This window comes from Coccidioides immitis, assembly GCF_000149335.2.
Source record: "Coccidioides immitis RS genomic scaffold supercont3.1, whole genome shotgun sequence".
Taxonomy (NCBI): Eukaryota; Fungi; Ascomycota; class Eurotiomycetes; order Onygenales; family Onygenaceae; genus Coccidioides; species Coccidioides immitis.
In genome coordinates, this window is record NW_004504310.1 from 3,018,043 (window position 1) to 3,041,811 (window position 23,769).

Here is a 23,769-nt window from a genome sequence, read left to right on the forward strand (position 1 = left end):
TTTCGTAAGCCAGGGACATTACGGCCATTGAACCGGACATTATTCTGACCGTAGAGCAGATGGCGGCTCCGGATATGAAGAACCTCAAGCACAAGATCTTGTAGAGCGCATTTCATTTGCCAGTACTCCGCATGTAAAAATACAAAGCGTCGGGTCCAAATGAAGAACAAGTGAGACTAATTACTTATGAATGTAGGGGACAAGTTCCTGTTTAGAGGATGTAGCTAATAAATATGGAATGAACATCACCACAAAGCATAAACTCAAAAGAATTTTTGATAAGAATGGTGATAGTAACTTTTGTCCAGGGGGGTTCTTGTGGGCCAACACGACTGTGCACACATGTGCCAAGCATTGGGACGGTGATGATGCTCCTTTTTCTCCAAAGCGTGTCAGCACTCCAAACCTAAGCTTGGAACTCCTAAACATTCCTCAATTCATTCTTGCAATCCTGATGCACGGAATGCTCTAGTGGGATTGATCTTCTCCCTATCTCACCCGAATTGATAGCACCATGACCTGTGGACTGGTGTGAATTTATCGGAACCAAAACAATTTTAGATCACCAACACCCTGTGGCCCCGAACAACAACATGCCACAATAACCAGTGTCAGGTCGGCCACAACATCGGACTATAACAGCCCATTGAGACTATTGAAAATGACAGAGCCCCCGAACACTTCTACGGCGAACATAGTTCCTATTATTTCAGAACGCCCTTCCCCCGACGAAAATGCAGAGAGACTCGCCCCTGAGAGGAGTATCGCCCACGGCACCGAAAACGTACGGGGTATCCCAGGAATAAAGCCCAACGAACCACTTCTTAATGTCGACTCGAGAAGTCCACCCACCCTCGGGGAATCTGAAAGTAGAGCCAACGTCAAGACGGAATCGGCCTCGGTACAACCGTCTAACAAGCCGATTAGCCACCATCCCCCTTCAATCGACGGCATGACCACACCAAGGCGTCGAAGCGTCCAATTTGCTAGAACAGGTACAGAGCGTGAAGCCCAAGATACTACTCAATCGAGAGCCTCATCGTTAGCAGCCCCAGATGATTGGGAGGTGTCGACACCGGATCGCCGTGGTCACTCGTTTCTTTCAAAACTGAGAGCTCTCGCTGCATACCCCTCGTTTCCGACCCATTCAAGATCGGCAAGCGGTGCTACGGTTGGAGGCGAGCCAAGTGATAGCAGATATGGGGGCGAATCTTCGGTGCCTTTGTCAGAGAGAGCGCAGTTTCGGTTTCCTAGAAGTGTGGAGGATGGTAGCGAGGCCGATGCTGATGGAGAATCAAGCTCAGAAGAGAATAAGACACGCAAAAAGCGAAAAATGAAATTTAGAGGACGGTTGCCCGGAGACGCAGGCCCGCGTACTGAGCCTTCTTCTCCAAAGACCACCGAGCGGTCCCCATTGCCTGGTTCTAACTCATTTTCCCCTCCTGAAGATTATAATCCGAACCCGCTGGCTCGGCGAGCCACTATGTCATCTGTACAATACCATGGGCGGGAAGGTGTATCTGAAGATGAAGGCCGGGATAGGCTAAAACGGGACTCGATGTGGCGTCGCAGAAGTGGGTGGCTACAAAGTGCTCGTGGCCTAAGTTACGGTGGAACGCTTCGTCAGGAAGGGCGGAACTCTCAGGATGAAAGGAGACCTAGTAATCTACGACGACTCACCGGGTTTGGAAACCCATCAGAGGGTGCCGAGGGAATTACTGCGGCCTGGAGAAGACACAAGGCTGAACGTGGAACTAGCCTCAGCGCCCAAAAATGGCGCCAGATCAAAGCAGGACTGAAAATGATCGGTCAAAGAAAGAAGCCTGAGCCCACCGTTGATCACGTAAAATCAGCAGAGCTTTTAGCAGAACTAACATCAGGCGTTCCTGCTGCTTTGCTCCTTGCAAGTATGTTTCAAAGAGACGAGCATGGGAGTAGACGCATACCCATACTCCTTGAGCAGTTAAAAGTTCGCATAACTGACAGCCATTTTGACTCCCATTCTGGTGATCGCCACTTGGTTTTTCGGATTGAGCTAGAATATGGTAGCGGAATGACGCGCATGAAATGGGTTATCAACAGAACACTCAAGGACTTTGCAAATCTACACATAAAGTACAAGCTTCAAATCGGCACCCAAAAGTACATTCATCTCAGAAGTCAGGAATCCGGGCATACTTTACCGCATTTCCCGAGAAGTGCTTTTCCATATCTGCGAGGGGTAAGGGGCCTGGATAGCGATGCTGAGGACGAGGAAGAAGATCCTGGCGATGACACGGCTGCCGATGCCACTAGTGGAAATGAAAGGCCATCGAAGAAGAAAAAGCGACGCTCCTCTTTTGCAATTTCTCGCCGGCAGTCAAGTCTTGCATCTCCACCAGATGGGAATGCTCCTGTCACTAATCTTGATGGCGTCGCAGACGCTACAGCTTCTGGGGCACCCAAAAGAGAGTCTTACCCCGAGAAGCAACGCAAGAAACTTGAAAACTACTTACAGAAGATGATTCGTTTCCTCATATTCCGCCCTGATAGTAATCGTCTTTGCAAATTTCTAGAACTGTCTGCGTTGGGAGTTCGGCTCGCCGCAGAAGGAAGCTATCATGGTAAGGAAGGCTTCCTGATAATTCAGTCTTCTAAAGGGTTGGACTTTAGAAGTGCATTAAATCCTTCCATGATAAAATCGCGACATTCACCAAAGTGGTTCCTGGTCCGGCATAGTTATGTTGTATGTGTGGATTCGCCTGAAGAAATGCACATATATGATGTCTTTTTAGTGGACCCTTTTTTCCAAATTCAGGCCAAAAAGGGACGCCTCAGAGACAAGAAGCCCAAAGAGATTGCTAAATCCGCGAAGGAATCTGCTGCCCATCCGCAGCACCATACACTTAAATTGCAAAATTCCGAACGCAAATTAAGACTTCTAGCTAGAAACGAACGCCAGCTTCACCAATTTGAGGATTCTATACGCTTTATGATCGAGAGTACACCTTGGTCCAAGCCCAATCGTTTCGACAGCTTCGCACCCGTTCGGACAAAGTGCTTCGCACAGTGGCTGGTTGACGGGCGTGATTACATGTGGGTGGTATCCCGTGCAATAAACCAAGCTAAGGATGTTATTTACATCCATGATTGGTGGCTAAGCCCGGAACTTTATATGCGGCGACCAGCTGCCATCAGCCAAAAATGGCGACTAGATCGCCTGCTTCAACGAAAGGCCCAAGAAGGAGTGAAAGTATTTGTTATCATGTATCGAAATATCAATTCTGCTATTCCTATTGATTCCGAGTACTCGAAATTCTCCCTTTTGGACCTACATCCGAATGTTTTCGTGCAGCGATCGCCGAATCAATTCAGACAGAATACGTTCTTTTGGGCCCATCATGAAAAACTATGCATTATTGACCACACGCTAGCCTTTATCGGAGGTATCGATCTTTGCTTCGGTCGATGGGACACTCCGCAACATTTACTTACTGATGATAAACTGACGGGCTTTGAGTTGACCGATGCTCCAAAGGATGCGGATCATTGTCAGCTGTGGCCCGGCAAGGACTATTCCAATCCGAGGGTGCAGGACTTCTATGACCTTGACAAGCCATACGAAGAAATGTATGATCGCGAAGTGGTACCGAGGATGCCCTGGCATGATATTGCCATGCACGTTGTTGGCCAGCCAGCTCGAGACTTGACTCGCCATTTTGTGCAGAGATGGAACTACATCCTTCGCCAACGGAAGCCAACAAGGCCGACTCCATTTTTATTACCACCACCAGACTTTAACCCCGCGGATTTAGAGGCACTTGGCTTAGATGGTAGCTGCGAAGTGCAAGTTTTACGATCAAGCAGTACGTGGTCAACCGGAACTCCCGAAGTTACAGAGCATAGTATTATGAACGCATATGTCAAAATGATTGAAAAATCTGAGCATTTCGTTTATATCGAAAACCAGTTTTTTGTGAGCAGTTGCGAAGTCGAGGGAAAGAAAATCGAAAACCTTATTGGAGACGCTCTAGTCGAGCGGATTGTCCGTGCCGCCAGAAATGAGGAGGATTGGCGTGCAGTTATATTGATTCCGCTAATGCCTGGTTTCCAGAATACCGTTGACACGGAAGGCGGCACCAGTGTTCGGTTGATCATGCAATGCCAGTATCGGAGTATATGCCGTGGCGAAACATCCATATTTGGCAGACTACGGGCTCAAGGTATCGAGCCTGAGGATTATATCCAATTTTTTAGTTTAAGATCTTGGGGTCGTATTGGACCAAGAAAACACTTTGTCACTGAACAGCTTTATATTCACGCAAAGTGCATGATCGTGGATGATCGAGTTGCGATAATCGGATCCGCTAATATTAATGAACGGTCTATGCTTGGTTCTAGGGATTCGGAATGCGCAGCAATCGTTCGGGATACGGATTTGATTTGGTCCACGATGGCTGGCAAACCATATTTAGTTGGTCGCTTCCCGCATACTTTGCGAATGCGTTTAATGAGAGAACATCTCGGCGTCGATGTTGATGAAATTATGGAGCAAGAAATGGGAGGTGAAGTCGAGTCAAGAAAGTCCCGACAGGAGAATAGTGACTCATGTGCGAGCGAAGGCCCACGGGACACTGATAATTGGGGCGAGAGGGAGGACGAAAGAGAAATATTGGAGCGAAGGCATCGGCTCCAAGATGAATTCCTTGCTCGATCAGAAGATATGCATAGTTTCAACCACGACGTTGACTGGGAGCAGGCGAACAATCCTAATCTTAAGTCAAACAGAAAACTTACGGCAGACGCTAGGGTCACCAGAAATGCTAGCCATCGAAAGGATCTGGAAGGCTTTGGGGTGGATCAGATGCAAATTCTGCATGAAGCTGGGCAAATTACTGGCCGAGACTCGTTCCTTGGGCAAGACAACGTTGAATATTTGAAGGAGGTAGATGTGAACGAGAAGCAAAAGCTGCAAAAAGATTCCAAACAGCGTAGCGACTCACGCCTGCCAACCCCATCCGAGCTAAACACGCAAGAAGAGGACCATCCATCCATCCTTGAAGCTGCCAACAGTCCTGCTGATGTATTGAACCAGCAGCAGATGGCGTTTCATAATGACGATGCTGCATCTAACCAACCTACGCAAGCTAATCCATTGACGCAATCTAACAATTGCCATCTTATGTTACCCGCGTCCGCTCGTCCTATTATTGACAAGGACTGCATGAAGGACCCTCTTTGCGATGCCTTTTACCTCGATACTTGGCAGGCCATAGCAGAAAACAACACCAAAGTATTCCGCATGGTATTCCGATGCATGCCGGACAGCGAAGTCAAGTCGTGGAAGGAATACAAGGAATATACTGCCTACGCCGAACGATTCGCTGATATGCAGAATAATTACTTTTACGATGAAAATGCGCCACATCTGCAGCCCAGCGGCGGGTCCAAACTCCAGAGTGGCCCTCCAGGAGCGGGTGTTACTTCTACAGTGGGCAAGGTTGGGCACGACGTCGAAAAGATTGGTAGCGAGGCAAAACAAGTGGTCGCGAATCATTTATCAAACGAAGCCTCTGCTGAGGACAGCCTCAAACAATGGGCTGCTGAAGCCAATCGAGCTCAGATTGAACGGCAACAAGAGGAGCTCGCCAAAGTAGAAACTTTGGGAGAGAAGGAAGCTTTGAAGGCTGTGGAGACGAAATCCTCTCAGTCCAGCGGAAATGTAGAACCGTCGGTGGCGTTTCCTGATGTCGATAAGGCATTAGAACGTCAGCGATCGGGCGCTCAGACAAATGGATACCCTGATGCACTCGCCTTGAATGGTTCTCTATCTCAACGGCGGAGACGGAGAGGAACAACACGTAGTTCTAAGCGCGAGTTCCATGCATCGGACGACATCATCAGCATGCACGAGGCAGAAGAGTTGCTCGGCATGGTGCAAGGTCATTTGGTGTTGTGGCCGTACGAGTGGTGTGTACCCCTTTTCCCCCATAGATATGTTCATACCTGACTGACGCCACGTACAGGCTCGAGCGCGAAGAGCAAGGGGGTAATTGGCTATATACACTCGATCAAATCTCCCCTTTGGAAATATAGTAGGTTAACCTTTTCCTGTCATCCAAGTCTTTTTTACTAACTACCATATAGTAACTAAAAACATTCATTCAAAACGCTCCCCTAAGTGGTATCTCATCCATTTTTGCTCCACGACAGCGGACAGCGTATGATTATTCCTTTTTCCGGAGTGGATGAAGTTCATATAACTATGTTTTTAATAATACCCTTGTTTTCTTTTGTTCCTCCTCGACACCTCCATTGTCTTTTCATTCCAATACCAATTCGGAGCCTCAGCCTTTTATTTTCCTTTATCCATAATAATTCGAGAGCTTTTCCAGTATCCTGGTTACTACGTATCGAAATGTCGTGCGTGTCTGATTGAGCACATTCTTTATCTGTCTTGCAAGGATTTCCTACGTCTATGCATGCATGTATGTATATACTGCCCTCCGTACTATTGATTTTTAAGTTGAACAGCGAGAAGGCATAAAGGTAATATATTGTATCCGAGTTAACAAAAGACATATTTCTTCATTCAGGTTGAATTACGGTCCAAATGCGGCTCAAAGCACTTATTTTTCGACAAGCCGCTGAGGAGCCGAAAATAGAACTCCGCCCACAAGGAAAACGCAGTGGGGCGTGGACGATGGGGCAATGACAAATAATGTGGGTTGAGAGCGACACGCAAATGAGGAGCATCTCTTCTTTGGCGGAACAGGTGGTTCAAAGATTTCATGTGACGGACTCGATATTCCGAGATGCGGCGCAATGACATTCCAAATTGAAGAAAAAGAGGGAGCTGGGTAGAGCTTCGTATCCAGTCTAGCAACCGTTCCCAATGGTCCAACCCAAAACTCATTCGCGCCAATCTCCACGGAGTATACTATTTCCAAAGACGGAATATAATATTTCACAACTCCAGAAAGCCCATCATGGGTGCGGCTTGATGGACTTTGATGGAGGATCCCGCAACTAGAGATACGAGGTAGAGGCGGTGGTGGTCCGGTGGACCAGTTATTTATCCAACTACTTCGTACTCCGTGCTCCGTACAGAGTTAAAAAAAAAGGGGCTTGGCTCAGGGACCAGAAGAGCTGAACCCAAGGATCGCCTAGAAACTCTCCGCACTCAAACTTCTCCACGCCGTGGCAGGCTGTCTCTGTCGCAAGGCATTTTCCAGTCTTCAGGAGCAGCTCCAGATGATCTTCTCCTCTCTACTTTTTTTACCAACACTATACCCCACGCGTGATTTCGCGTTTGAGGACATGAGTCTCGTAGGGTGCGCGATTATAGCACCAGTACGGAGTAGTGGAGGACTCCTGTGCTTTGATCGGCCTGAGCCCCAGTTGAAGCGTCTCCGCTGAGACGGTTGGAGCTCGTATGCGGGACATTATCACCATGCCTTGGCAAAATGGTTCTCTGACGGAATGAGAGCGCGACTTTAAGAGGTAACCTGGGGCGCGCCGTTCAATTGATTAATACGGGGCGGTATATATTCGTCCATCATGTTCGATCATTTTTTGCAACGCTTCAGAGTGTATTCCCCCCACGATCCTGAAGCTGGTCGCACACCGGCGATATGGCACGCATTGCCTTGGCTTTGATATTGGGCTTCCTGCTGAGAAGCAGCAGCGCCCAGATCTTCGAAGAAGGATACTTACCTTTGACAGAGTCTAACATCACGGTTGTTGATGGGGAGCAGGGGCTCGGCTCTCCAATCTTGGATGGATCTGATCTGTTTGAAAATGCTATCAGTAAACGGCAGGTTCGCTGCCCACCGGGAACGAGTGAGTTGTGCGGCTGATTACCGCAAGTTAAAATAACTGCTATCAAAGATATGGAAATAAAATCTAATACTTGTTTATTCTCAAGGACTATGCGGTCGAATGTGCTGTCCAATTGGCAATACATGTGTAAGGTTTGATATCTTGTGTGACGGCTGGAACATCATTAACGAAGTCTAGTGTCCCGGATTTTGCTGTGATCCTGCCCATCCAGTATGCCAGCCGAATCGCTTTTGCTGCCCTCGTGGTATGAATGCGTGTGGACCATCAAACCCGACAAGGTGCAAGATCCCTAGTCATTTTTGCTGCCCAGCTCCGTCACGAACGAGTTGTCCGAGAGGAACAACGTGCTGCGGCAACGGCTGTTGCCGAAGTGGTTCAAAATGTTTCAACGGGAACACTTGCTGTGCGCCCAATGCTGTTGCATGCAACGGGTGGTGTATGTCGAAATTCCGGGAAATTCTTAAATATTCTTACTAAAATTCAATCTGGAAGGTTGCCCTAAGGGATCGCAATGCAGCGCCCAACGTGGATACTGCCTGAAAGACGGTGCGACCAAAAGCGGCTCCAAGCCGAGCGAGACAAAGGGCGGCGGCACGCCATCGAAGTCTCCCACGCAGAAGCCCACCAAATCGTCGAGCAAACCCACATTGACAAAACCAACAAAAACGAAACCGACTCTGACAAAGCCAACTTCCAAACCGACTAAGTCTACGAAACCAACGTCTCGGCCTTCGGACGAGCCTACGTTGACTGAGCCTGAGAAATCGTCGACGAGTCGTGAGCATTCAACTCAGACTAGACCAACCAAATCCGACGAAACACCCTCGAAGACTACGGAAGAGCCGACAAAATCCAACCCTTCGCGTACATCATCGGAGAGGTCTGAAACCACACCTGGGTGGACTTTGGCAAGCTCTTGACTGACTGGTCTCTATAGCAAACAAACTGGGACTAGAACGTTTCCATCGATAACAACGTCGGATAGTTCAACAGGACAGGGTTCATCATTGTCAGTAACAGTAACTGATGACCGGACTGAAACCCCTACAAGTACTGCTAGTGCTATCCCTACGCTTATCTTTAACTGGGCTCGTGACCTCACAGATGATGTACGTCACATGTTGTTCAAGCTCACATACTGCGTGCTAACTATAATAGCTTGTTGAGAATATGTGTCTAGGTGAGGATTGACTAAAGAAAGTATTTCCTGTGTTTCAGTTAACTAACTACCAAATCACCAAGGACTTCGAAAACGTAATGCACCAGTAAATGGGGAAATTCTAACTTATGCCGGCGCTAGAAGCCAGAACCGTCAGCAGACACAATGTAAAGGTGGAGATTGTTGCAAAGGTATGTCATAGACTCAACAGAATATGATCAAAACTGAACTAGATATAGGCCAGACAAAGTCGCATGGCGCAAATAAAGGATTCCCACTTTCCTGCGATGAATACCCGTTTTCTTCAACGGTTGAAGGTGGTCCACATGCACATGTTGGATGTATTGTGGCCTTCCAGAATGGTGCACAGGGTGATTACCTTAAAGCTTTCTACCGAGATTATAAATTGAAGAAAGGTGATAAGTATTATATGAAAATCACAGGTATTGACTGCGATGTGGTTCATGAAGATGATATTCCTAAGTGCAATCGCTTTGGGAAGCGTGATATCCTCACAGATTCAAAGGGGATATTCTATCCACCAGATGCAGCCCGAAACACCGGAAGACTTGTGATCGCTCTAGGGGATGTGGAAGCTGGATCGTGAGTATTGTGTCTGCAATTACAGCTAAACCCAAAACCTTGGTCTCACTATGCTTATTTTAGGCATCGCGTCATGGTATCTTTTCCGAAGAATTCACAAATTACAAATGTTTTTGTGATAAACAACCAAGGTTATGAATATGCAGCGTAAGTGAAAGGGTGACAGGTAGTATTTCAGCTCAGAAGCTTACTGCTCCTTTAGGTCTTCGAAGCCAATATCCGAGACAACTTATCAGCTTTCCTTTCATTCAGACGAGGCCATATACGGTGCCTCTTTCATTGCAGAAACAGAGGATTCTCACCTCGTTGCCTCTTCGTGGAAACACGAAAGGGTCCCTGCACCCTCCACAGCTTCCCGACCTCCCAGCACTACGACGGTTACGACCACAGTTGATGGAACCACTCTCACTACAACTTACTGCCCCGAAACTACTGTTACCAGAATTCCTACACCGAGTGAGACCGTGATCACTACTATTATTGAAGGAAGCACGGTTACAACAACTGTGTGCCCCGAAACTGAAATAAACCAGACGGAAGCCGAGACAGCCCAGCCTTCATCGAAACAGACGAGCACACCCAGCGCCCCAGGAGATCCACCAAAGGACCTCCCTCATAATCCTCCTGAAGACCTGCCCGAGCCTCCGCCAGAGCAATCCTATACGCAACCGCCTCTAGAATCCAATGGGCCAGAAAACCCGCCTGAAACGCCCCCATCACCTACAGCACCTAGAACGCCACCTGTTTCTCCACCAGGCGATGAGCCAGAGGTTCCTGAAGGACCTGCAACGAGCGCTTCGGTCGAACCGCCCGCAGGCGACCAGTCAACTTCGCCGCCAATTGCGATTCAGACGACTAACGCAGGGAGGATTTTGACACTGAAGAGATGGCTCAATGGCGTAGTTTGCGTATTGGTTCCCTTCTTCGTGATGTGACGATCTTGGCAGCTCCGTTGAATGTAAATCCACTTCACATGCCTTCCTATACCTTTGAATTAGCTCGTTAATTAACTAGTAATGATCCCGTGATTGGAGTTAATCGCCAGTTCAAATCTGAATCACGATCAGCAGGCAGCCATTTGACCTTGAACTCCGTATAACCACACATATAAAGAATCAGGGAAGGCGACGACAGTCTCGGAGAATTTGTCCCTACAGCTCCCCAATAAGTAGTTAATTAATGACCATCACCGTCAAAGCTTCGCCCCGAATGTTCCTGGGCACCAAAGTGAGCCATCATCGATGCCCCTCGGAACATCTATAAACGCTTTTCCCGGCCTTGTCAATATCTCACAGGTCATTAAGAGCCACCTCCACACCAGGGTGCTTGCGCTGCCGGGAAGAAAAGCCCTCTAACCCGAATCCGGCGAAAGTTCAAACTTGCAGTTACATTGATCTTACCGAGTTTTGACGGGCTTATCCTGGCATACATACGCAACATGGATATTCTCCTTCCTGGGATTCTTGTCAGACTTGCAGAAGAATCTTCTTTTTCTCGATCTTCTTGGCTGGTGTTCGCTCATCAGAAATGTGCATCATAATTTCTCGGAAGCTTGTCTTGTCTGATCTCGTTCCCCGGAGAATGAGGCTGCATGGGTGGGAACCCCACAGTGATCCCGACGCTCTTCTGAGGAGATGCGAGTAAGATTAGAGGGGAGAAGAGAACGTTTCCATCTTCGCATGGGGGTGCTGTAGACCCGATCGTCGCAGGAATCAAAAGGGATATACGCACACGTATGCCCATGGAGGTTCTGAATGAGTCAAGCTTGATATCTTTCTGTCGTGGTGGTCAGCTCGAAAATGTGAATGTATGTGTACCCCCAGCCGGGGCCCATGATGTCGTTACATCAAGTACGAAGACAAGCCCGTCCTGTTCGATTCTCCCGTGGCCCGATGACGTTGCTATATTTAACTTCTACTTTTGGCCCCCAGTCGCCTTCAAATCCTTGACTGATCTGACCACCAATACATATACACGCCAAAGGCAGTGAGAGACAGTGAATCAGGTTTGTAATCTCATCGCCTTTCAAGAGCCTTGCCACGAACAGTATATCATCTGTTGTAAAGTAGTTACACGACTGAGGATGTCGTATTATGCGTATTAGTATGCATCCAAGGTATTGGCCATCAATGAAAACCCAAAAGAACCCAAGAACCAAAAGACCGCTAGCCAAAGGTATCAAAAAGGTAGCTCCAAACGTGTACGTGATAAAAAAAACCTGCTTTTCCGCCCAGTATCATGCCTAAATGCCTGCGATGAATAAGATGTAGATTGTAATAATGGAGATCCAACCAAAGAAGAAAGAGAGAGATAAGCCTCCGACCAAAACCAAAATGGACGCCGATGAAGTGAAGGGGAAAAAAAATAGAAAATTAAAATTAAAAAAAAGGACGATACTGGGATATTACTTCATCCAAGCCCATACCCAGCGGAAGAATGTACGGAAATTTTCTGAAGTGAATCCATCATCAGGGAATTCAAGTCTTCCTTTTCTCTTCTCGCTTGTCACTTGTACCGCATTAGAGAGGTCATTCGATCGCTCTGGGCCCCAGTTATCAAATCTGAATCCGTGTTTTTTGATCTTGTATCCTATGATGAGTAGTATGTAAACGGGGAGCTGCGAAGGCATCGTTAACTTAGCGATCGTAGAAACATAAGAATGAGGAAGGGAAGATGTATACTTACACCAATGTACGCAGCAATGAATCCTTGAGGGTTGAAAGGTGTTTCTAAGAAGGATACGATGCCATTAAATAGAACGAGAATGACACAAGCAGTTAGACCAAATAGTGCCTTTAGCCACTGTCCATGAGACTTATAGGGGTATCTTGGATGATTCCGGTCATAGCAGGCCGCCTGTGCCTCCGAGGTATTACTGTAATCCTTAATATCTTGGAGCCTATGGACCCGTTAGCTGAGTTCGACAAAGGGCGATCCTTTGGAGTATATACGTTCTAAAGAAGCACAAATAGGTCCCGCAGATATTTGCATAAACAATTAAACATGAAACGGTACAATTTACTGCGAGTTCGCTCAGTCTCTGTTGATACGTTTATTAGTTGGACAATTCTCATGTCTGGTTACAGACGGTAAACACTTCGCGACGAGCGTACCTCTCCTGGGGCTCCAGTGGGGCCCATATATGCCACCAGCATCAACGCAGCAGTTACAAGAACAGTCCTTATCGGCACACCTGCATGGCACTGCCGTAATCTCTTCGTAATCCATTCGGGGCCGGTTTGGTCGCGTAATGCCAATGTATGCAAGACTCTGGATGCCACATACATCGAATTGATGGCGCAGGTAAACGCCGAAAACAAATACACGGCGTTATAAAAGTTAGCCAAAGCAGGCATCCCTGCTTCAACGGCCGCTATGACAAATATCGTCTGCGCTCCAACTGACTGTGCTTTTCCATTCAGGAAGGGATGATCAAGAGGGACCGTGAACGAAGCAGTTATCATAGTTAAGGCGTAAAGCGTGATAATACGTAGTGATATCTTTCGCGTTGCCATTTTCATTGCTTCAGAGTCTGCCAGGGCCTTGCTTTCCGCGGCCGTCGCAGCGACAATATCCATACCAATGTAGGAGAAAATGACATTAGTAAGGGTTGTCCTAGAGACATACGGTCAATCAAAGTTCGTTGGATATCTAGAGAAGATTCACAGCTCACCACATGCCGAGTAGAGACCCCATTGAACCGGTCATCATATGTACTGATCCATCCTCATTCTTGATCGGGAACTTACGGTTGAAAAAGCCGTACGGCTCGTCCCAGTCTATAGAAACCTATTAGCCTCCTGTGATGTTTTATACAGGAAAGTGAATTCCTGAAACGTACATTTAGTTCCCAATGGTTTATCATAGTATGCATTCGATCGAGCTGCGCCCTCGTAATATCAGTAACGCCCTTCACAGATTTGAAAAGAATGGGACTCACGTTGCATGGTGTCAATCACAACGCTCATTAAAATGAGGAAGGTAATAAAGGTAAGCTTTATGCTCCCAAAGATATACTCCAGTTGCCCAAAGACTTTGACAGGGAACATGTTGACCATGGTCACTATCACAAGCACAAGCGTAATCCAGACTGCTGAGTGGACATTCTCCCCAACCACCCAGCTAATGTACGTTCGCTTATCTTCGTAGTGGAATTTAATAGAATTCGTAGCCGCGACCAATTGATCTGCAGCAAGTACAGCATATGCGAACCTAAACATGAATATTTCAGTTAAGCAATTGTCCCTTCACCAAATTCCGGAATAGCTTCCTCACCAATACATCCAACCGACGGCAAAACCGACGCCTCTGTCGACAAATCTTCGGGGAAATTCCATGACTGGGGCATTAACGGGCATCAACGCGGTCATTTCGCCTAGACAAGATATCACTGTTGATATAACGGCGCCCATAAGCAGGTAAGCGACAACGGCACCGCCTGGGCCCGCGCCAGCAAGGGATCGACCACTCCCGAGAAACAATCCTACGTGGATCTCAATCAATAAGACGTTCTTTCTGGAATATTCGCGGTGTCATACCATTTCCAATTGTGCTATTAGAAAAGGAGTGAGTGTCAGCATGCAGGTTGGAGCCTGTGGGTGTTGGCAACAGGAGTTTTCTGGCTTACCCTGAAAAAGTAATCATCTACATGGCGAAGATAGTGGGATCAGTTCCAAAGTTCGGATCCCCTCGAAAAAAAAAAAATTATTGCCGATACTCACGTTAATCTGTCTTTCACCTAACACTCTCCTAAAAGCTGTCTCAGTGATGGTCGGGCATTTGTAGGCAGGGCCACGACTCTCTTACCAAACATTCTCTCCGACTCGCTCTCTCCCCGGCTCCGAATAGACAGGTTCCTCGAGAGACATTTCATTGCTACCTGGAGACGGCTCTTCCGGAAAATCGTCCGGAGAGAATTTCTGATATTGCGGCCCCAAGCCGCGAGGCTTATCTTGAGCCATTCTGCTTGGAATTGCAATGTAATGATTGCCCATAGATGGAGCGTTCACATTCTCCGGCGTGTCGTTCCAACAAGGCACGATCGCGTCAGATCACACACGGCCTTGATGGGATCAGGAATAAACCACAGAGAGGCTTTGTGGAACTGCACAGAGAATGCAAAGGAATAATTCTGAGATACGAGAGCATGGTGATTTCACCTGCGCATGGGGGACGTTTGCTTTTTCATTTCTCACACACCAGACGAGGGCTGTGGCTCATGAAAAGCACTGACATGCCCCAGAACAAGGAATAGGAACCAATCGCCATGGCGGGGAGGGTGCGCAGCCAGCGACGAGAGCGACAACGGGGGAGACAGGGAGTAACGCTTGGTCTGACTGACCCCCGCCCTTGCTGCTACACCGGGATATCGATTATTACACTGGAACCCGGAATTGTTCACTTAGTGCGGCGGCCTTGACCACAAGAGAGTTTGCCCAGACCATGAAGATCGCCCAGGGTTCTGCCGAACGGACGGATTACCCCGAGTCGAGAAAAGGACTGGCTGCAGGAAGGACGAGCCAGCTGACTGGGAAGGTATGAGAAGGAGTCCTCTCAGTGACACACACACACACACTCGCTCTCTCTCTCACGACCATACACACGAATCGAGACACGGACCGGATGGTAATTAATGCTGATGATGGCGATGGGTGAAGATGCGGAACTGCGCCTTGGCAATGCCTCGTGGAGGAGGATCGTCAAACTTTGCAGTGCCTTGACGTGCGTTAGGCCGACGCTCCCTTGAGCGTTTCTGGCATTCTCAACTCTTACGCAGCATCTGACTACGAACGTCCAAACTCCAGGGGGGGATACTTTCAATATGTGCTCCGTCCTCATTGTCTGTCTTCTCTCATTGACCCCCATCGCCTGAGATGAGTTGACGAGTCACTGTTTCCTCGGGATTCCCAAGTCTGTCCCTTGGTCGGAAATCCTCAAGCCGGTAAGCCAGCACAAGGAGCAGATGAGGTCGGCTTAAATGTCAGTTCACCCTTTCTGTTGTACTACGGATAGGCGCTGGAATTTGAAATAATGATAATTATTATTTTGGGTTAAGTATCAGCACTTGACTCCATACTCCCTGCTGGCTAACTAAACAAATTGGGACTTAACCCTGCAATCACCGCTGCAAGCCGAAATCAATCCTGCCGTTCGCATCGTCGGCTATTGGTTGGGAGAAAGCAATGAACAGTCCAATTCGCCGTTTGATTGAGCAAGACAACCAAGTTGAGCAACGTGTTCTGGGTTCTGGATTGTTATGTAGCCGTCATGTTCTACTCTCCCACACAACCGCTTAACTCTTGTGCGAAACTGATGCTGTGAAACCCCCCCCCCCCCCCCCCCCCCCCCCCCCCTCTCCCTTGCTACGGAGGAGGACGCTTCTGACTGTCATGCTGTACCACATCCCAAGCCACGGGGATGGCTGTTGCTCGTCGTAGAACCGGATGTAATTCTGCAGTCCTCGTTTAATTTCGCAGTATTCGGCAATGTCGCAAGCGACGTCCCTCCAGGGGAGGCGATTGAGTCTTTTTTTTCTTTTTTTTTTTTTTTGGGTCAATTTGTTTTCTTTCCCCTACAAACAAACAAGCCTACAAGGAATGATTTTGTATGATTTTTTGTTCAGCTTCAAGAGGGCAAGCAGGCGGATAGACTTTGGCACTAAGAATGACTTCGTTTCAAACGTGGCACAAACCTCAAGCCTCTGTCGTACCGGCCTTTTGAATAATACGAGATAATCGCACCTCTTGCGCCATCACGCAAATCCAAACAGCCACAGCCCGGCTGCAGGAAACAGGCTAGAATGCGGCTCCGTCCCTTTTTCGCTTCCTGTGTCAACCGGGCACTGGGGTCTGAGAATCTGGATCAAGCAATTCTCGATATTTGGAAGAAGCCGATCTGCAGCCCGCAATCATTGGTGGGAAAAAGAAGCAGACGCGAGCAGCTCTTGCGACGTTACAAGTCGCTCCACTTATTTCCAATCGATCCGCCAAGTACCCCGGGCACATCAGTGGAGAAGTGTGAGCCATGAAGGAAGCCTAACCTTACCGCCTCGCTGATAAAGGAGTGCCAGCGAGTCAAAAATGAAGGGAAAAATATCCAAAACATACAGGCATTAAGCCCTTAATTATTTCAACGCAAACGCGCAAGGGAAGGAAAACACCCGGTCTGAAATGCCCAGACTTTTCCATCCTCTTGCTGTAAAATCTTCCCCAATACCACCAAAAAAAAAAAAAAAAAAAAAAAAAAAAAAAAGAAGAGAGAGAGAGCATAATTGATCCATCGCTGTGTGTGGAGTCTGAACGTGTCCTCCGTAAAAGCCATTCGATCGCAAGGCACCAAAACAAAAGGTCGGTGTTGTGGGTAGTCACTTGCCTCCAGCCATGTTCCCATCCCATGCCCTTGGATGACGCCCACAAGCTGTGAAAGGGGATTTGGGAGTGGAAGAGAAGAAAAAGAATATTAAGCACGAGGGAGCAAAAAAAAAAAAAAAAAAGGTTCCTATGAGTTCCCTCGTCTCAGCAGACATCCTGTGATGGGCCCACTCGATCGATCTCCCACCCGCAATTTTAATGCCGTCAGTCCCATCGCTGCGAGCTCCGTCAGCTTGGAAGAGTTCAGAAGAGAAACTCATCCATCCACTCTTGCTATCACTTCTCAACCATATTTCACCCTATCGCATAGCCCTAGCCACTTTCCTCATATACCGGAGAGTCCATCCGCCCCCGTGGGGCGGAAGGAGAAGCGTTAAGACGAGATCCCATTGCTTGCAATGGCCGCCGTCGGCTCCAAGGTCAGCCTCTTGGCAAACGTGTGGAAACTTTTGGGGATTCGGCACGACGTCGACGATATCATCCTAGAGCTTCTCGGTCGTTTCTCTTTGGAAAAGGTCTACTCCGAATGCGATCCTCAGACATATCAGCGCCTTGTCATTGCCCTGTTGGCCCGCCTCAATGCCATCTACTCCCTTCAACGCCTATCTTTACCGTCTGAAAGCGAGCAGGCCGGCCAGTATCTGGGCTTTTTGGCAAGTTGGGAAGTCGTCGTACGCTCTGTCGAATTCATCCTGCAAATAATAATCGAAGGGCGGGACAGCTTCTGGGAGGCACGGCCTCTACGAGACAAGTATCTTGCTGAACTGCTGTGCGTCGCATTACGAATATTGATTCTACACCCAAAGCCACCTGGGGGCCACCGGGTTAAAGAGCGCAAAGATCGGTTTGCACGCATCCACGGCTCGCTAGAAAAATTATTCGACAACTATCCCGATCCTAAGTCATTCCTCCTCTGCACCTGCAAAGCCATCACCGACGTCTTGCGTAACGACCCCAATGCCCTTCCGCTGCCCTCCAAGTTACGCTCAGAGCTACCCAATTTGACAACGCAATTGGTGCGTCCAAAACCAATATTTCTTGAATCCCAATCCTATCCCCTTTGGTTACATGGCGGATATTCGGACTGACCGTTGATCTCGGCTGATGAGGAACTTTTAGTACCCCTTGCCGGAATGTCTATCACCTGGTTATGTTTCTACTCTTGTCGAGAACGAAGAGGCTTCGGAGCAATGGCTGGCCCAGTTTCTTGCCCTCAGGGATGTATCACATTTCGTGGTGGGCGCTTTCATCCAATACATCGTGGATGAAGAGACCTCCGACGCTGACCTTCAAGCGTCTTGCGCAAACTCTCGGAATGCAGTTTTAGTTTCGCTGGACAGCTTTCGAATACCTCAGAGTCTCTCCAAATTGGAGATGATAGAAACCTTTAGTGAAATTTTCCGGCTCATTCTACCGGATACCCCAAATGTAAGCATTGAAGATGCATCGAAATTAATGTTCGACGAAGAGGCAACAGATGCGATCCATGCCTTTTGTCTTTCCCTTAATGACCGCCAAGTGGTCCACCGTGTGAGCGATGCTCACTTAATGAATGCTATGGCAAGTATACTTGACAACGTCGCGCTTTTCGTTGAACCTGGTCCGCGACCTCGATCGGCCTACCATAGAGCGTATGCGTTGAATTGTCCCTCTTGCCATTTTGTCGAACATTTTCAGTTCACAGATGCAAACAACTTGAAAATTCCGGTATGCTCTCGCGTCGCATCGTCCAGCAACTCCTATTTTTGAGGAGTCACAAGGAGGCCGTATCAGCCAAGTTAATACTAATTATGATTTATAGGACCCATCTGAAGTCCCAATGATCAAGCTTCCGGAAGGCACAAAGTGCGTTCAATGCGGTGAAGCGGTTACTGTTGCGCGGGAGATCTCACTCGTTTGGCAGGCCTGGGATGCCTTAAAACTAGTGGAATGCAACGCCGACACTATTGGTGTAGAAAGGCACTTGCCTACTCAGTTTCAGCTCTTACCTAAAGCCGGGACCTGCGTGCCGGCGCAAACGGCCGCCGGTAATCACGCTGACATCGGAGTTCCCACTCTGCATGAACCAAAGCTTCCCGGGCCATATACACCTCATGCAGAATATACCGGCTTCTCAAGCGCGGGACCTTCAGATAAACCCCATTTTTATTCTCCTGATCTCGTATCTCCAATCTCCCCTGACCAACGGCACAGATATGATTCGCCACTCAGTGAATTCGCCAGACCGGAGTTCCAGTCTTCAATGAATGACACAATCCATAATAGCAGCCTGCAAATTTCTCCAAATGAGAGGGTCTTGAATAGCCCAGTCGAAGGGACCCTCCCTCCATTTGGCACAGACTTCTCAACGAACCACATTGAACGCGCGAACTCAAGGGCATCGTTTCAACCCATACCACTTTCACGGACACGTACCATTTTAACTTCAGATAAGAAAGGTAAGTGGATGTCGAAAAGAAGAAAGGATCCGCCTGCCTCGTCAGTTGGTGATACGAGCTCCTTATCTTCTGGGACTCTAGAACGCCAGAAAATGGAAGAAATTTCACTCAAGGATTTGATCAGTTTATCCAAAGTGCATGGGAGAGGCAAGGGGTCAAAAAACATAAATGTGTACCTCTCTCAGAATTCAACGTATGCTCTTTTCTGGATGCAACCATCGATACACATTTGGGACGTGGGCATGTCCCCGCCCACACCCATCCGAGCAATCTCAACAGAGAGCTCTTGTCTGATGGCTGCTGTGACGAAAACATACTTAGCATATGTCATTGGAACTCGTGACCAAAAACTCACGGTGAGAACGGTTACGCCCAAGTAATCAAGCTAACATCCCAAGCTAACTCATAGTTTTGTAGCTGCGAATTGTAAATCTCGTCCAGCCCACGGCATTGGTGCTTGAGTATCGTATGCCGTCGACGTTATGGTGCCGCAGCATTGCAATGAGTCCCAAAGAAAACTATGTCGTTATCGGATTCGAGAACGCCACAGTCCGATTCTTCAGAACCACCAATACCGAACAGCCCAGAGAGTTCCGCCTTCATCCATATCACAAACAATGCAGAGGCTGCCCATCTGTGGACACGTTGTCTTTCTCTCACGACGGTATTGTCCTCCTTGCAAGTACGAGAAATCCAAAGATGGGTATGATCCAGACATATATGTGGTCATTTCCCTTCTTAGAATTTCGGGAGCTCGTAAAATGCCGATATTACGTACCTTTGCACGAGTCAGAAGACAACGGAGTGTCGACAGCGCTGTATCGGCCGTCAAGTTCTCCAGACGAGGATTTGGTGTGCATCACCACCTGGACACAGTCCGGCGTTCCCCTCCTCATACAGCCAGAAAATGGTCATAAAGCCGAGATCAAACCCGATGGCACAAGGCGCCTTGGTAACCGTATCCAGTGCGCAGCGTTCTCGCCATCCGGCAACCAACTAGGCCTTGTTAATGATAAAGGTCAATTGTATCAACTGTCTAATCTCAACTCAAGTATCATGGAGTGTCGAAAGCTGGCAACGTCAAGGGAGTTGACCTTGAAATCCGAATCGTTCGCCATGTCATACATGTCGTTGCATGAGGAAGAGTCGGTCGTTTTAGCTTGGGTTGAAATGCCCAAGGGTGTCGCTTATATCAAAAAAGTTCCAATAACTTCCGCTGGTGTGAGTAGGCCCTTTTTCTTTGTTTTATTCCGGCTGCTAAACAGCTATTGCTAGACGGAATATCAGATCTCAACCGCTGGCGACGTTGCTGATGTACCTTTCTCCGAACTTCCTGGCGATACAAGCTTGACAACCCCTGAAAAACCAGCCAAAGAGCCCGGCCGCTTGTTATCACCTGTTTTTCGACAATACATGTCCTTCGGCGAGAGTAAACGGTCGCAGAAAAATGCCGTTGAAATGCCTGCAAATGATATCCATGCGACGAAACGAGTCGACTAGATTTCACGGAGAAAGTCGCCCTTTCGAAACCGTCACGGTTGCCGCCTGCGTTAACTGAGGAGAACATGTCCAGCTAGGATCCAACCTTGAGTATTTATCTTGGCATATCGCATTTGTCGGTATCGCCTTCCAAATATCATCCCGGACACTGCTAATCTGTAGCCTTATAAGTCAGGCGAAGGCCCTGCTTTATCAGCGATCATCCTCTTTTCCATCTGATCGTAAGCCAGGTTCGGGTCTCTTTATACCACCCGTACCAAATTAGGGTCCACTGTCCCACATAATCTTCATATCATGTATTACCTTCCTTTTCTTCCTCTAGTACGCCGAATCGCGTTCCCACTGTTGGTATGGGGACCACGGAACTCTATATATACCCCCCCTTTTTTTTCCCCAAAATAATTTCTCTCCTTTTAAGCTTTCAACATGTAACGAATGAGTTGCAGAGATGGGTGCGGCCATATAAAACTTCGTAAATCCATGCCGTCGGTTGAACTTAAATTGCAGCGTTGGCACGTTGTTGATATGCGAGGGTCGGAGGGAAATTCCCAGCCTTTAATTGGGGGCACAGACATTGATTTGTATCTATATTTGGAACGAGACTTTAACGATGCTACCGAACGGAGTAGTTAAATTAGCCTTAATTGCGCTAAGGTCACCTTCTCCTTACGTTTCCTCCATACATTCGGCGCTATTTACCGTGCTATACTCCGGTAGAGGAGTGATAATAAATCTCACATGTGTTATTCGGCCATTGCCTTCCAATTGATCATGATTCATACCGAATTTGAAGCTGGAACTAAACACGTGTCAGAGTTGAATTTGATAGGATTTGTCTCGATTGACAATAGGGGCTTTCATATATGGGTTGAGCTTGTCCTAAAATACCAGAAAATTTTTGAATTTTGCATAAGGAACATACATTAAGGTGGGAGTGCTAAAAGCATACTTTGTAGCCGAGATCATTGGAAACTCATCCGCAGGCCCATTGGAGTAATTAAAGGCTGTCCTCGCCGGAGCAGGTAAGTTTCAAGAACACCCATGCTATACTCAATGACTCTAAATAGCGATTAAAAAAAGAGCCGTTGAATACCGGGTTCCAGGCCAAGGCAAGATTTTTGTATCTGCGCTCCAGAGCTCCGCATATCGTCCATGAATGTATATAAATCCTCAAGTCCATGCAGCAATGGGTTGGTTGCATGCTTGTGTGGTCGCACATCTGAAAGATTCAACCCTTGTCAAGTTACTACAGTACACGAGCATGCTGATCCAAAACATACCTATTTTTAGCATCTCCCTTTTCTAGTGGCATCACGGGCCAAGCGCACGGATTGAAGCCTAACAATACCAGCCCATAATCCAGTTCCACGCGTTCGAAGAACTTGGGGGACGTATGATAAATATTGCATGTATCAGAGTGTCTAAAGGGTAATACACAGACAGGGCTATCCGTATATATATTTTTTTCTTTTTCGGTGTTGGGGGGGAACCTCATCTGGTGAAATTAACCTTTGAGGGACGATTCGCCAGCTCACAGATTCGAATGTGAACAGCTTGCCCTAGAGACCAGTCTAGGAGTCAGAAGAGACAGCGGTATCATTTTGCGAGTACTTCTTGCGCAAATTGTTGGCCATATTAGGATTAGAGACATGGTCACCGGAGGGGGTTGTGTGTGTTCGTATCGCGAGCATGGGTTTCGGCACCTAAGGTTTTACGGTGATCTGCAACGCAAAATGAAATGTCTCCGATGAGTGCAGCCCAAGCATCGGGTATGCATAATGTCTTTCGTAGAAAGATCCTTGGCAAAGGTCATCTATTGATCTTGTTCTACGGCAAAATTCCGTAGAGAGAAGACCGGAACGGGTGTGCTCCGTAAGTTATTGAGGACTGACGTTTATCGTAATAATCAAATTCTGTCCGTGTAACAGCGCCTCTTCAGGTTACAAAGAACACTAAGAGCCCAGCAATCGAATGCGGAATGAGAGGCGGAACGGGACGGCATTGACTTTGGGGTAGGTTTTCCCCAGGCCTGGCGTAATGTTAGCTTCGGGTCGGTGAAATTATTTTAACAGTACGAAAAATTTAGAGACAACCAGACAAATGCCGTCTGGGTTTCAGAGAGAAGATTAAATCCATCATTGCCTTGCTCTCGCCTATATCTTAACCAACCCTCAAAGAAGGAAGGTCAGGAGCGGCGGGCATGACGTCTGACTAAGGATGATACGAAAATTCATCATCGGGAAAAGGGGAGGTAGCATGGAGCAAAATGACTTACATGGATATCACATTCGACTGAATCTCATCATTCACCATGAGCATATGTACGGCGAAGAGTCTTCGACTGGTTGCTTTGGATAGAACGGAGTACCCCGTAAGCAATCTCAGGACGGCTGAGGTGATCCATCACATGACCTTGAAAATAGCCCCAGGGGTCTCCGTCTGGGGGAGTTAAGTTAGTCCGCACTGGGCATCCGAGGCCGGCCTGGCGGGAGACTTTCGGTTAGCTGAATCATTTGCAACAAAGGGAGGGTCGCTACGTATTGAAGCTAGACTTCAATGTTCTATCATAGAATTCCAACTTGCAAGTGTTCCTTTGATGTTATGCTCGAATTCTCGAAGCTACACAACGCAACGTGACAATTGTCGCGAGCTCGCTTCGCGAGGATAAAATCAACATTATCGGCGATTCATGTGTCCTGGCTTGTCTGATTTCGAGAACCAGGTGGCTTGGTCAAATCCGCTTTTGACGATGCCTCCCATCGGATCTCCTCCGTAGACGGCATCGACTTTGCTGATGGTGCGCGCCTGGTTCTTGAAACATCTGTTGATGGAGTTGTTCGTACCTCGCGAGACTAGTAGTATGCTCAGCCACTCACTC

At 47.8% G+C, this 23,769-nt stretch overlaps 5 protein-coding genes across 5 annotated transcripts; 3 read left to right on the plus strand and 2 right to left on the minus strand.

Moving 5' to 3' along the window:
- Positions 1-661: 661 nt before the first annotated feature.
- CIMG_02074 (phospholipase D1) lies at positions 662-6,407 on the plus strand (the record flags this gene model as incomplete). Its single annotated transcript, XM_001248302.2, has 3 exons — positions 662-5,949; positions 6,006-6,074; positions 6,127-6,407. 3 exons carry the CDS (start codon positions 662-664, stop codon positions 6,131-6,133), a joined length of 5,364 nt encoding a protein of 1,787 aa, XP_001248303.2. The 3' UTR covers positions 6,134-6,407.
- A 1,206-nt stretch (positions 6,408-7,613) lies between these two features.
- Positions 7,614-10,851, plus strand: CIMG_02073 (prp 8 CRoW domain-containing protein; the record flags this gene model as incomplete). Its single annotated transcript, XM_001248301.2, has 11 exons — positions 7,614-7,799; positions 7,907-7,947; positions 7,999-8,065; positions 8,132-8,257; positions 8,325-8,701; positions 8,759-8,930; positions 8,980-9,001; positions 9,122-9,171; positions 9,225-9,583; positions 9,647-9,730; positions 9,786-10,851. The coding sequence occupies 11 exons, from the start codon at positions 7,614-7,616 to the stop codon at positions 10,516-10,518; spliced, it is 2,217 nt and encodes a 738-aa protein (XP_001248302.2). The 3' UTR covers positions 10,519-10,851.
- A 1,079-nt stretch (positions 10,852-11,930) lies between these two features.
- Positions 11,931-14,577, minus strand: CIMG_12721 (amino acid transporter; the record flags this gene model as incomplete). Its single annotated transcript, XM_001248300.2, has 12 exons — positions 11,931-12,200; positions 12,269-12,482; positions 12,535-12,623; positions 12,697-13,198; positions 13,257-13,362; positions 13,425-13,466; positions 13,524-13,795; positions 13,859-14,066; positions 14,122-14,135; positions 14,211-14,227; positions 14,305-14,332; positions 14,390-14,577. 12 exons carry the CDS (start codon positions 14,575-14,577, stop codon positions 11,988-11,990), a joined length of 1,893 nt encoding a protein of 630 aa, XP_001248301.2. The 3' UTR covers positions 11,931-11,987.
- A 2,444-nt stretch (positions 14,578-17,021) lies between these two features.
- CIMG_02071 (WD40 repeat protein) lies at positions 17,022-21,512 on the plus strand. The gene is made up of 5 exons (XM_001248299.2): positions 17,022-17,969; positions 18,073-18,660; positions 18,755-19,747; positions 19,809-20,612; positions 20,667-21,512. The coding sequence occupies exons 1-5, from the start codon at positions 17,352-17,354 to the stop codon at positions 20,889-20,891; spliced, it is 3,228 nt and encodes a 1,075-aa protein (XP_001248300.2). The 5' UTR covers positions 17,022-17,351; the 3' UTR covers positions 20,892-21,512.
- Positions 21,513-21,769: 257 nt separating this feature from the next.
- On the minus strand, positions 21,770-23,470 carry CIMG_12722 (uncharacterized protein). The gene is made up of 3 exons (XM_004445656.1): positions 23,167-23,470; positions 22,172-22,920; positions 21,770-22,110 (listed from the first exon to the last, which is right to left on the minus strand). Exons 2-3 carry the CDS (start codon positions 22,384-22,386, stop codon positions 22,062-22,064), a joined length of 264 nt encoding a protein of 87 aa, XP_004445713.1. The 5' UTR covers positions 22,387-22,920; positions 23,167-23,470; the 3' UTR covers positions 21,770-22,061.
- Positions 23,471-23,769: the final 299 nt, after the last annotated feature.

What these genes read in the sequence shown, in the direction of transcription:
- CIMG_02071 (XM_001248299.2), top strand. Translation starts at nt 17,352, where the DNA reads ATGGCCGCCGTCGGCTCCAAGGTCAGCCTCTTGGCAAACGTGTGGAAA. An exon ending in CCAATTTGACAACGCAATTG is followed by an intron (nt 17,970 to 18,072) that starts GTGCGTCCAAAA and finishes AGGAACTTTTAG; the next exon opens with TACCCCTTGCCGGAATGTCT. An exon ending in CAAACAACTTGAAAATTCCG is followed by an intron (nt 18,661 to 18,754) that starts GTATGCTCTCGC and finishes TATGATTTATAG; the next exon opens with GACCCATCTGAAGTCCCAAT.
- CIMG_12722 (XM_004445656.1), bottom strand. Translation starts at nt 22,386, where the DNA reads ATGAGGTTCCCCCCCAACACCGAAAAAGAAAAAAATATATATACGGAT. An exon ending in AAGGGAGATGCTAAAAATAG is followed by an intron (nt 22,111 to 22,171) that starts GTATGTTTTGGA and finishes TGAATCTTTCAG; the next exon opens with ATGTGCGACCACACAAGCAT.